The sequence below is a fragment of the Zootoca vivipara genome, chromosome 9 (assembly GCF_963506605.1).
Source record: "Zootoca vivipara chromosome 9, rZooViv1.1, whole genome shotgun sequence".
Taxonomy (NCBI): Eukaryota; Metazoa; Chordata; class Lepidosauria; order Squamata; family Lacertidae; genus Zootoca; species Zootoca vivipara.
Genome location: NC_083284.1, coordinates 73,274,468 through 73,287,189, shown reverse-complemented (window position 1 = coordinate 73,287,189; position 12,722 = coordinate 73,274,468). Strand labels below are relative to the sequence as shown.

The following is a 12,722-nucleotide window of genomic DNA, read 5'->3' as shown; positions in this document are numbered from 1 at the left end:
ATCCTTTATGCATATGTAAATGATTATATATATATGCAACAGATGAACACTTTATGCTGAAACTGACCTCCATATGAACTAGAAGATAATAACTATTAAATAAAAAAATAGATCAATCCTAACTATAGGAAGCCAGCAGAACATAATGCTGCCTTGAGTTAAGCAGGCATAGGTAAAGGTAAAGGGACCCCTGACCATTAGGTCCAGTCGTGGATGACTCTGGAGTTGCGGTGCTCATCTCGCTTTACTGGCCGAGGGAGCCGGCGTACAGCTTTCGGGTCATGTGGCCACCATGACTAAGCCGCTTCTGGTGAACCAGAGCAGCGCACGGAAACGCCGTTTACCTTCCCGCCGGAGCGGTACCTATTTATCTACTTGCACTTCATGCTTTCGAACAGCTAGGTTGGCAGGAGCTGGAACCGAGCAATGGGAGCTCACCCTGTCACGGGGATTCAAACTGCAGACCTTCTGATCGGCAAGCCCTAGGCTCTGTGGTTTAACCCCCAGTGCCACCCACGTCCCTTAAGCAGGCATAAGTTACTCCTTTTCCAAACTCTGTCCAGCACTGGGGCTAGTGCTGGCTGAGCTGTCCTGAGCCTGGCAGAGGGAGAACAAGACTTTAAAAGAAGGCTTTGAGTTAGATTATCATTTTTGCTGGTGCAAGTTCAACTGGGTTGCTAGGTCACATGGCTGAGCTGAAAGGCATTTGGAATGGGTGCAAGTCTGCTCCTGTCCTGTCCTACCCCAGCATTGCTGCACCCGCAGAACAATCCCTTTGGGGGACTTACTATGGTCAGCCAGCTTCAGCTGAGCTCCAGGAGGAATTGCCCTGGCTTCCACAAATGTGGAAAAGGCAAATGATGGGTTTCCATATAATGTGAAAAAGCATCTGGTTTGTCTTCTCCTCAATGCAGCAAAAGCAGGGGCAGAGGAGGAGCAAATTAGGCATTATTGATCAGCACGCACCAGCATGCTGTTCATTCAACATTAAACTACAATATCTATTAACCAGCTGCTCTGGTTCACCAGAAGTGGCTTTGTCATGCTGGCCACATGACCTGGAAGCTGTACGCCGGCTCCCTTGGCCAATAAAGTGAGATGAGCGCCGCAACCCCAGAGTCGGTCACAACTGGACCTAATGGTCAGGGGTCCCTTTACCTTTTTAGTAGACCTCTTTGTCTGCGGCACCTTAGCTGTGGAATGCTGTCCCCAGTGAGGCTCACTTGGCACCTACTTTAGAGTTTTTTTGTGGCAGGCACAGCCATTTTTAATTTATTTAATTTCTTTAAATTAATCTTAAATCTTTTAAATTCTGTTGAAGCCTGATGTTTTATTCTTCTATAAGTGACCGATGCGTTTTAATAGTTTATGGACATTGCAAGCTGCCCAAGAAAGTTGTTATCGTGGGATATAGAAATGTAATGAATAAATCAATCCCACTAGCCACTAACCCCTGCTTCTGGAAAGTTCAGGACACTACTGAATTTCTTGGTTTATAGTTACATGCAAACCAGTGCACTGCAAGTAGGCCCACGCTGCTAAATGTAGAAAAAAGCAAGCCAATTTCTGTATTGTCTCAGCCCTGGAATATGTGCAGCAATAAAGACGTAAGCCTCTGTTGCATGCCTGGAGTTCTCCTCCCTCGTCACTGAGAAACATAAAGCAGCCGCCACACAGCAGATATGAGGGACAAATGACTTGAAGCCAAAGAGCAGGACCTCACATGCAGGCCACATCCTCATAAGAACAGGAAAATAATTGTGGCGTCCCAGCAATCAATAGAAGTTCATCTGTCTAGCATTCTGTTATCAACAGCGACCATTCAGAAATCCCAAGGTGGCTTGTAAGCCAAGCATGATACAGCAGCTCTCCTACTGCTTCCCCTTAACAACAGGTATTCTGAACATGTGCTGATTTAGAAATCACAGAAAGCACTTAATTTCTAACGTGGCGCATTTTCAGAGATACTCGTCTTCCAGTTCACCCGTCTCAGGCCTCGGCAAATTCTGAAAGAGGGCTGGTCAGTTTGCCTAACGCTTTTTACACCACTGCCCTATTATTAGAAAAGCTAAAATTACAGCGGCACCCCAAACTTCCCCCTTCTCAATGGTCTCTGTCTGGAGGCCTTTGGAAGCAACCAGCCAGTCAAGAAGTTGCCAGGAATAGCAGGGGGAAACGACACAAGCAAGACTGTGACAGCTGAGTAAGATCATTATATTTAAAGTTCCTCATTTATGGTACTTCATATATTCTTAACCAGCACAGTAACCAGACTCTGAATTATATATATGAATGACCCATGACGTTTACTCAAGACTTTTTAGTGTACTTGGCCCAACAGTTTTCATGCTCCCTCAACCTGTTGCAATAAACTTTTCACTAGCATAAGCACCATGTTTTGCCTCATTCTCAGGCCACATTCAACCAAGCATATTCTCAAGGAGCTAAAACGCCAGTGCAACAAGGCATGGTTGTACTGTGGAGCTGCTCACCTAAAGATTTTGCAGAGACAAAGAACTGAATCATTTTTGTTTAAAAGGATGAAGCTTTTCACATGCACATCTAGATATAGCAAGTGGTACAATGACACTAATGCCTTGGGCCAGGAGCCTGATGGCTCCCAGGCAGCATGCAACCCTTGGCCCAATTTCAAAGTCAGGGTGGCACAGAGAGAGCTATAAAATGCTGCAAATACCGCTCATTTTTGGCTCTGGCTTAGCCCACCATCAGTTGTAGCCCTTGACTGGCTTTTCCAGAGGGTAACAGAATCATAGCACCAGAGTTGGAAGGAAGCCCCAAGGGACCCCCTGCAATGCAGGAATCCTGCCCACAGCTGTCGCTGGGTGGGCTCAAACAAACAACCTTCTGGTTAACAGCCAGACACACTGACCTGTTGCACCACTGACCAGTGGCGGAGCTTCATGCTCTGGCACCGGGGGGGGGGGGGCGGAGAGCAGGCGGGGTTGGGGCTTGTGCACGTCTCGTGGGTGTGGCGCACTGCCCACAGGGGCGTGATACGCATCCTGGGAGCATGACGCGCTGCCCGCAGGGGTGTGGCATGCGTCCTGGGGGCATGGTACGCTGCCTGTGGGGGTGTGGTGCCCAGCGTGGGCACAGCTGCGATGACACCCTACTGGGATCGTGCTGCCAGGGGAGGTGTGCTCCCCCCGCACTCCTTTTCCTCCGCCAGTGCCACTGACCCTTTATAGAGAAAAGGTTCCCACTCCTGGACTAGGGACAATCTTCAGTTGAATTACGAGCTGGTTGGCAGGAACCATACCCTAAGACAGGCCATCTCAGAATGGCCCGACACAATTTATTTTAATAAAAGTTTGAACAAATGTTCAGTTATTTCTGATGGAACAAACTGATTTCTCCTACAGACTTAGCAGTTGTCTTCCGGAATATTTGGCCCTCCAAAACGGTAAAAGAATCGTTGGGACGTGTCCGTCTCGATAGACAGTGGAGTGCGCCTCGAGGGGTGAAGCGAAACCACTGTGATAGCAGCACTAAAGTGACCTCTCTGGGGCACAAGCCCAGGCAGTGTGTATGGAGGTCCTTGACTGCTCAGATGACAAGACCAAAGGCAAGCAGAGCAATTTATTTGGCCCCAGCTTGGCTGCAGGAGTTGTTGGAAGGAGGCGTACAAGGTGCCCTCCAACCATCTTAGAAACTCCACATAGGCCTGGGACAAGGTCAGCAAACCTGGGCTGGTCAATGTCTGCATGGGAAATCACTCAGCAACCTTAAGCATGACACCCTGAATTCAATGGAACAAAATAACATTTACCTGTTGCTGTTAGTGTTTTCCTGACGGTAACTGATTTCAGCTACCATTGGCACATATATAGTAGCATTTATCCACCCATAAAATGCACACAATTCTACAAACAAGACCAGCATGTGCTCAGAACAATGATTTACCTTTAGCCCTCCACAGACCGGGCAAGGTGAAAAGAAAGCTCGTGTTGTCCCAGAAGGAGAGCTACACAGTTCACACGGGCTGCTGGGGACCCCAATGAATGTTGTCACATCAGTACTTTGAGAATCTAACAATTGTGCTTGCTGTCTTATATGTGACCACCTTGAAACAAAATCTATGCTTGCCTCAAGCGATGAGTCTTTGGCATGTTCCTGGGGGAAAGCTGCTTGCAAGCCCCCTTCCCCTCTGTGCTCAGGAGAAGCTTGTGCTTCCAGATGTGGCAATGGCAGTTTGGGGTCACTAGTTTCTTGAGACGATTCACCCTTGGATAATGAGGAATCTGCACTTGAACTTTGTGTGTCTTTAGCAGCTACCTGTAGCAAACTCCTGGGTGTGTCATAGGCATGTCTAAGGGAACTGGGGACCTGGTACTCCAAGCCAGGGCTCCTCAGGTGATCACCTGGTGGGCAAGTGCATATGTTCTGGTCTGAAGGGAGGGTCAGCGGCAGACTCAACAATGATCCAAATTCATCACCACGGCAAATGTCCAGGCTCCCAGCATATGAGGAAAAACTTCCTGAGTAAGAAGAATGACTCCCCGTAGCTATCCCACTATCAGAAGAACTTTGGCGGCCTATTTCTTGCAGCTGTCTGGATCGAAGAAGCTTAGGAGGTGGTTTGGTGATGCTGCGAATACCTTCTGAATGGGCCTTCTCCTCTCCAAGATGAATTCCCTTTGTTGCAGGCAACCCATGACTTTCTTGAGAAGTACTGGCTGAAGACTGGTCTGCCCAAATAGTCAACCTGCTCCCAATGCTAGCGTCAGAGTGGCTTGTGTCCGAAGATGAACTTGATAAGCTTCTGTCATCACCTAGGGTGAAAGAAAGGAGATTAATGATTCAAGTGGAAATGGCTGCACTATAAAGAAAGATGATAGCTGCGGTATCAGCCATACTTCTGACTTTGACAGTTCAGGGAGTTCTAGACCACTACATCTCTGAGGGGGATAACATTCAATTTAGAGAAACCAAGTCCCTTGGCTGCATTAGGGATTTTCCACTGGGAAACTTCCTAGTGCAGCCAATTCCAGAACGGGACCCTGTCAGCATCATCCAGCTGATTGACATTGACAAGGACATTGACACTTGCAAAGGAACCGGCAGAAGCTCACACAAAGCTTCCAGTTGTCCCTTTGAAGCCCCGTCTCTACCTGCCCCATCCCAACATCATATGTGACATCAGGTGTGGACCAAATTATGACTCATGCCAAACCTAATTAGGCCACCAGGCCATAGGTACCCCACAACTGCTACAGGAGAATGAAGAACAGCAAAGATACCCGATGACAAATTTCATTCCATCATCTCTTTAGTCTAAAGCCATGGCCTAGATGTGACTTTAGCTTTAGCTATTTTGAGGAGTCTAAGGGCTCATCCCAGGGATGCAGGTGGTGCTGTGGTCTGAACCACTGAGCCTCTTGGGCTTGCCGAGCAGAAGGTTAGCAGTTTGAATCCCCGTGACAGGGTGAGCTCCCGTTGCTCAGTCCCAGCTCCTGCAAACCTAGCAGTTCAAAAGCACGCCCCAAAGTGCAAGTAGATAAATAGGTACTGCTCCGGCAGGAAGGTAAACAGCGTTTCCATGCGCTGCTCTGGTTTCGGTGTTCTGTTGCGCCAGAAGTGGCTTAGTAATGCTGGCCACATGACCTGGAAAAACTGTCTGCGGACAAATGCCAGCTTCCTCAGCCTGTAAAGCAAGATGAGCGCCGCAACCCCAGAGACGTCTGCGACTAGACATAACTAGTCAGGGCTCCTTTACCGTTACCTTTTAAGGGCTCGTCCGCACTTCCGCTTGTGTGATGCCTAGAAAGCACAGGTCCTTGCCCTGCTGCTCCTTTCTAAAGTAAAACCCGCTCTCGCCATTGCCATTTGCTCTGACTGAGTGCTTTCCATGCGGGGCTAGAGGAAGTGTGGAAAAGCCCTTTATCAGGTAAGGGGACACATTCACTCCCTGGCCAGCTTCTAGGGGCTTGAAAGCCTGCAGTGGGTGGGATCAAAGAGACAGAAACACCCCATGGAGATTCCCCTCTTTTTCCAATAGCACAGAAACATAGTGACCTGCCCACGAGGGAAGAGAGCAACCTCCTCCTCTGTGGGCAACCATGGCCCCCCTTTTCCCACCAGGGCTGCAGAAGGCAAGGGGCCTCAGAGGGTGTGGGGCCTGGGAGAAGTGGTTGGTGAGTCAGTTGGAGAGGCCTTGTGGCCCACGTGCCACCACCCCTTATGTCAGAGGCCTGAGAAAACAGGATCAAATGCCCAGGTGGATTATGTACTTTGTCCTTACCATGATAACTTGTATGGGACAGAAGGCTGAGTCGCTTCTCTAACTGCAAAGCTTCATGGGCCACTCTCTCTTCTGTGCATGCAGGATTTATGCTGGGGTCTTAAAAAAAACACACATAATGATAAATCACAACTGAGGCTTAGCTGTAAAAAAACCAAAACCCTCCACTTTAATAGTCTAAGACTAAGTAGAGCACCTGGAGTAAGCATCAAGGGTTCAAGGCTGCCTGCCAACCTTAAATGTGAGCGCTTTGTTGCTTTATAGTCAAGAGGGTTCAGGTACCAGAGTTCTGTTCTTTCCTGCCTCCCAAAATCTTCACGTATAGCATCAGAAGGGGAGGTTTTTAATATCAGCTGCTAATAACTCCCTCCAGGATACTATAAAATGATAATGGTTCCAGAAAGCCAATTCCTTTTCTCCCCTCCTTCACTTCCATTGTTTGCTTGTTTCCTTTCAACTGGTATCTCCAAACATTTTCAAGTCCTGGAAGCTCACATACTCTACGTGGGACTTTTCCCGGTTGTAAAACAAATATTTCCCCTTTAATTTACAACCTAATATAAATTCTACACAACTGGACAATTGACTGAGAATATAGAAACCTCTCCTTTACTTTTTTGTGGGGGGCAGGGTGTACATTTTGCTTCCAAACTGATAAGCATGGGACTGCCCAAGTTCAGTATTTGAGGAAATTATAATTCCCCAATACTTTATTCAATACAGATCATTCAAAGATCTATCTGTCATTATTAAAACATTCACTTTGGTAATAAATCAATAATTCCTTCTCAGCAGACAATACTTGTTCTTCCATTTTCCAGTCAGGAATTCTAGTAATTATTACAGTTAATACATTTGTAAAAAGATATTTGAATTGCTAGACATCAATGCTATTTTCATCATTTGTCAGATAGTGGGAGGTGAAACAAATATTACTTTCCTTTCAGTGACAATCATGCCCTTGTTTAATCTGGTAGGATGCACAAAATTAAATCTAGGTTGTTGAAGACCACACAGTGATTTCTTGAACCACTTTGAAGTGAGTGTTAATCATAGCTGCCAAGTTTTCCCTTTTCTCGCGAGGAAGCCTATTCAGCATAAGGAAAAATCCCTTAAAATAAGGGATAACTTGGCAGCTATGGTGTTAATGTTCTAAATATTTAACGGCTGAAATCCTATGCAGAAAGTGAGCCCAATTGAGCATAGTAGGATTTACAGCTGAGTCAACACTTGTAGAATTGGCCTGTAAATCGTGTTTCTTCAAGGTGGTTTGTCTCATTCTATGGGATACAACTGAACTAATGATGCTTGGACTAAAAATTTGGGGTGCTAATAATGCATTCATGTATTTCAAACTTCACAAACTTGACCATTTTTGTTGCCCTCCTCTGGACACGTTCCAGGTTTTCAATATCCCTCTTGAACTGTGGTGCCCAGAACTGGACACAGTACTCCAGGTGAGGTCTGACCAGAGCGGAATACAGTGGTACTATTACTTCCCTTGATCTAGATGCTATACTCCTATTGATGCAGCCCAGAATTGCATTGGCCTTTTTAGCTGCTGCATCACACTGTTGACTCATGTCAAGTTTGTGGTCTACCAACTCCTACATCCTTTTCACATGTACTGCTCTCAAGCCAGGTGTCACCCATCCTGTATTTGTGCCTTTCATTTTTTTTGCCCAAGTGTAGTACTTTACATTTCTCCCTGTTAAAATTCATCTTGTTTGCTTTGGCCCAGTTGTCTAATCTATTAAGGTCATTTTGAAGTGTGATCCTGTCCTCTGGGGTATTAGCCACCCCTCCCAATTTGGTGTTATCTGCAAACTTGCTCTGGATGCCGTCAAGCCCATCATCCAAGTCAATGATAAAGATGTTGAATAAAACTGGGCCCAAGACAGAACCCTGTGGCACCCCACTAGTCACTTCTCTCCAAGATGAAGAGGAGCCATTGATGAGCACCCTTTGGGTACGGACAGCCAGCCAGTTACAAATCTACTGAATGGTAGCATTGTCTAGCCCGCATTTTACCAGTTTCTTTACAAGAATATCATGGGGCACCTTGTCAAAGGCCTTGCTGAAATCAAGATAGAAGAGCGAGAAAAATTCTTAGGGACAATTCACACCCTGGCCAGCACCTCTTTAACCCTCTACCCTTGGGCAGGAGCTATTGAAGTATAATCAGTCATAAAGGTAAAGGGACCCCTGACCATTAGGTCCAGTCATGACCGACTCTGGGGTTGTGGCGCTCATCTCGCGCTATTGGCCGAGGGAGCTGGCGTACAGCTTCCAGGTCATATGGCCAGCATGACTAAGCCGCTTCTGGTGAACCAGAGCAGCTCACGGAAATGCCGTTTACCTTCCCGCCAGAGTGGTACCTATTTATCTACTTGCACTTTGACATGCTTTCGAACTGCTAGGTTGGCAGGAGCTGGGACCAGCAATGGGAGCTCACCCGGGGATCTGAACCGCCGACCTTCTGATCAGCAAGCCCTAGGCTAAAAAACAGTTTCTATCCATGGGCTGTTAGGCTGCTGAACAGAAAATAATATAGTGCAACTGACTTTCAGGGTTGGTGTGTTGTGCGACAAGCACACAGAGTGCAATGGGATTGAGTGTTTGCGGGGGGGGGGGGAGAGGCTCGGTTAATTTCATTGTACACAGATTGTACATTGACAATAAAGGTATTATTATTATTATTATTATTATTATTATTATTATTATTAGCTCACTGAGGTGGTCCAAAGAAAAGCAGAGCAATATGTTTGGGACTAGCTTGGCTGCAGGAGTTGCTGGAAGGAGGCGTACCAGGCGCCATCCAACTGTCTTAGGGACTCCACTTTGGATTTGTCTAGGGTTTACGCCTGAGACTTTTCTTCTCCCAAAGATATCCCGCAAGGCAGCAGAGGTTTAGGATCAGAGTTTTGCTTCTGCTAGATGGGCTGCCTTCCCAGGTTGAGCCCCATCTGTCCTTACTTCCCTTGACAGCACGTACAGAAACTGCCTTCTTGACCGTTGACCCACTATGGGTCTCTTCTGCTCAATCCACCAGAACCAGTCTTCACATGCAGGGCAGGTCCCTAACTCACCAAGGATTTAAGATCCATTGGCTACCCTCACTTGTTTTAGTCTCCCAGTTAGCCATTCTCAGGGTGTGGCACCACTCTATTCTGCCTTGGTCAGACCACACCTGGAGTACTGTGTGCTGTTCTGGGCACCACAATTTAAGAAGGATTTCGACAAAGCTAGAACGTGTGCAGAGGAGGGTGACCAAGACAATCAAGGGTCTGGAAACCAAGACTGATGAGGAATGGTTGAGAGAGTTGGGTATGTCCCATGGAAAATGAAGCAAGCTTATTTTCTCCTGCTCTGGAGGATAGGACTTGAACCAATAGCTTCAAATTACGAGAAAGGAGATTCCGGCTAAACATCAGGAAGAACTTTCTTACAGTAAGAGCTTTTCAACAGTGGAATGGACTTCTTCAGAATGTGGTGGACTCTCTTTCCTTGGAGATTTATAAGCAGAGGATGGATGGTCATCTATTATAGTTGAGATTCCTGCATTGCAGGGCATTAGACTAGTTGCCCCTCGAGTCCCTTCCAACTCTACAATTCTATGATCCTATGATTCGCCTGATCCTAAACTAAACCAATAGCAATGTTGTTCTCAATGGTTGCCTAGCAAAGGAAAATTTTTACTTTCAAAATTAATTACCTGGCAACTTCCAATTATGTCAAAGTTTAACAAGTTAATTTTCAGAGTAGTGTGATGCAACTCAACTCAACTCAAGTCAACATCTCAAATTAATGTTGGGTCCCTCTCTAGCTTTTCAACATTTATACACATTTATGCAACTATATGGGACGTGGGTGGCGCTGTGGTCTAAACCACAGAGCCTAGGGCTTGCTGATCGGAAGGTCAGCAGTTCAAATCCCTGCGGGGTGAGTTCCCGTTGCTCGGTCCCTGCTCCTGCCCACCTAGCAGTTCAAAAGCACGTCAAAGTGCAAGAAGATAAATAGGTACTGCTGTGACGGGAAGGTAAACGGTGTTTCCGTGTGCTGCTCTGGTTTCGCCAGAAGCGGCTTAGTCATGCTGGCCACATGACCCGGAAAAACTGCCTGCGGACAAACGCCGGCTCCCTTGGCCAGTAAAGCGAGATGAGCGCCATAACCCCAGAGTCGTTTGCGACTGGATTTAACTGTCAGGGGTTCCTTTACCTTTACCTATGCAACTATATATATACCATTTATTTAGACCAGGCACGTCCAACAAGTAGATCGTGATCTACCGGTACATCACTGGACGTCTGTGGTAGATCACTGGTAGATCACTGGCTTCGCCCAAAGAAGCTCAACAACTTTGGCTCCCCTAAAAAGGCTCAACATTTTAGCCCTTCACCCCCCCCCCAAAACAGGGCTTTCTTCCCGCCTCAGAAAAGCTCAACAACTCTGATCTGAACCCCTAAAAATGGGCCTTCCTCCTTCCTAAAAAATCTCAACAACTTTGACCTGAACCCCTAAAAACAGGGCTTTCCTCCTCCCTAAACAACTTTGACCTGAACACCCCAAAAGGGGGTAGATCACTGCCAGTTTTTAACTCTGTGAGTAGATCGCAGTCTCTTCGGAGTTGGCCATCCCTGATTTAGACAATCCAAGGAAAAATGACCATGTAATTGTATTTTGATGCTTAATGATGACAAACATTTTATGCATCCAGAACCTCTTATTCCAATCAAAGCGAAATATATTATACAAGCTAAATTCCCTTGTTACATGGAGTGCTATTTTTCTAGAAAAAGAGGTGCCAGAACTCACCATAAATGCATCCCTTGTTCTCTTATAATGGCAATGGCACCCACCTGATAGGTGCTGGAACTGAGTTCCGGCTAAAAAAAAGTGCTAGTTGTGCTATACACCCAAAACTAACCTGGCAGGACCGGACGTAGACCAAAAGGGCCTTTCATTGGAGAGATGCCATGAACAATGCAATCAAAGAGAAAGCTGATCTTTTCTCCTTCCGTGCAAGATAGAAAAAAAACACCAGCCCCTGAAAGAAAGCAAAACATTTAGGACAAATTTAAATCTGAATGCGAGACACATTGGCATATTTATGCAAGATCAAAAGAACCTAAGGAGCAATTTATATGCTATGCTGGCTCTAGCATTGCTTCCAGAAAGGCCTTATCCTTAAGGGGTCACATTTCAAAGGTTCTTAACCTGTGTACCATCCTGTGTTTCTGTACTAGACCACAGAGTACTATAATAATGTGAACTTGTGGTTGCTATTTTGGTCAAATTCCTGAACCAGAGAGGAAGAGGTGCTTTCTTGTGCTACATTGTGAACTTTTATTTGTGAAGGGCAACACATTATTGGGCTCTTGTCTTAATAATTAAATATAGCAAAAACCACATAGTTGCAGAAGGCTTTTTTTACGGTGGTTTGGAGACAATGAAACAAGAACCTGATATTCTATCAAACATTTTGAATATATTATTACAGTCTAGAATGAATAGTGACCAAATGCTTTCAAGATGAAATTGCCTTTCCTTTTTAAATATTATTTTACTACTTATTTTTTCCTAGAAATAAGCCAAAAAGTATTTTTTATTATTTCATTGACAAAAATTATTCTTAATTTTTCAGTCTGTTTAAAGTATCCCCCCTGAAACATTATATTTGTCCAAGTTCTAGACATGGGAATAAAATGAGTGAAATCTGGATATTAAGGCTCCAGGAAACCACACAATCCCTAAAATAGTCCACAGGGGTAGCTCCCAAATCCTGCAATAAGCTGACATGGACTGGTTCACAGCTGTTTTACACAGGGTATTTTTATTAGGAAACATTTTAATGACAGGGAGGCAAAATTCTTTTGCAGGGGAGCTGTTTCCTGCCCCCCCCCAACACCTGTTCTGAGGTGAATTTTGGAAAATTCAAACTCATAAAAATAGCTGTCTCCTTTGCTACTCACTAGGGGGAGCCATTATAGTGGACAGCAGTTAAATATCCATTAAAAAACATTTTTACAGAGTGAGCAGATTGTTCTTCCAACAGCTCAATTAAAAATAATAATCTTTTTTTTTACTTGGAAATCCCTTTGGAGAAAAACATTTCTTTCTTTTAAAAAATTACCTTGCAAAACCCCAAAATATGCTTTATTTAAAAACAGACTCGAGAGTTTAAAAGGTGCCCTGTGGTTTGTTGGTTGGTTGGTTGGTTTGTGGAGAGGGAGCAGAACTTAACAGCGCAACCTTATAAATACCAAATCAGAGGTAAGACCCATTGAGAGCAATGAACTATTTCCCAATGTGAATGTGCTAATAAAATCAGCAAAATCAATCACTGAATAAATGTTAAACAACGCTGGAGAGGCAGTTGAAATTAAATGGGTAAATTGCACAATTTTGAGTCAAATCATTGTTTCTCTACAAGGAATATGGTCTAGAGGAACTTTCAGAA

The 12,722-nt window shown here is 45.3% G+C and overlaps 1 protein-coding gene across 2 annotated transcripts in view; it reads right to left on the bottom strand.

The window, feature by feature from the left end:
- DOK7 (docking protein 7) overlaps window positions 1–12,722 on the bottom strand; it is a 29,502-nt gene that overhangs the window by 6,739 nt on the left and 10,041 nt on the right. For both annotated transcript variants that reach the window (XM_060279045.1, XM_035113334.2), the window contains exons 5-7: window positions 11,190–11,309; window positions 6,263–6,361; window positions 3,925–4,793 (exon numbers count right to left, since the gene is read on the bottom strand). In XM_060279045.1, the coding sequence (XP_060135028.1) occupies window positions 3,925–4,793; window positions 6,263–6,361; window positions 11,190–11,309 (1,088 nt within the window). The remainder of the gene's footprint in view (window positions 1–3,924; window positions 4,794–6,262; window positions 6,362–11,189; window positions 11,310–12,722) is intronic.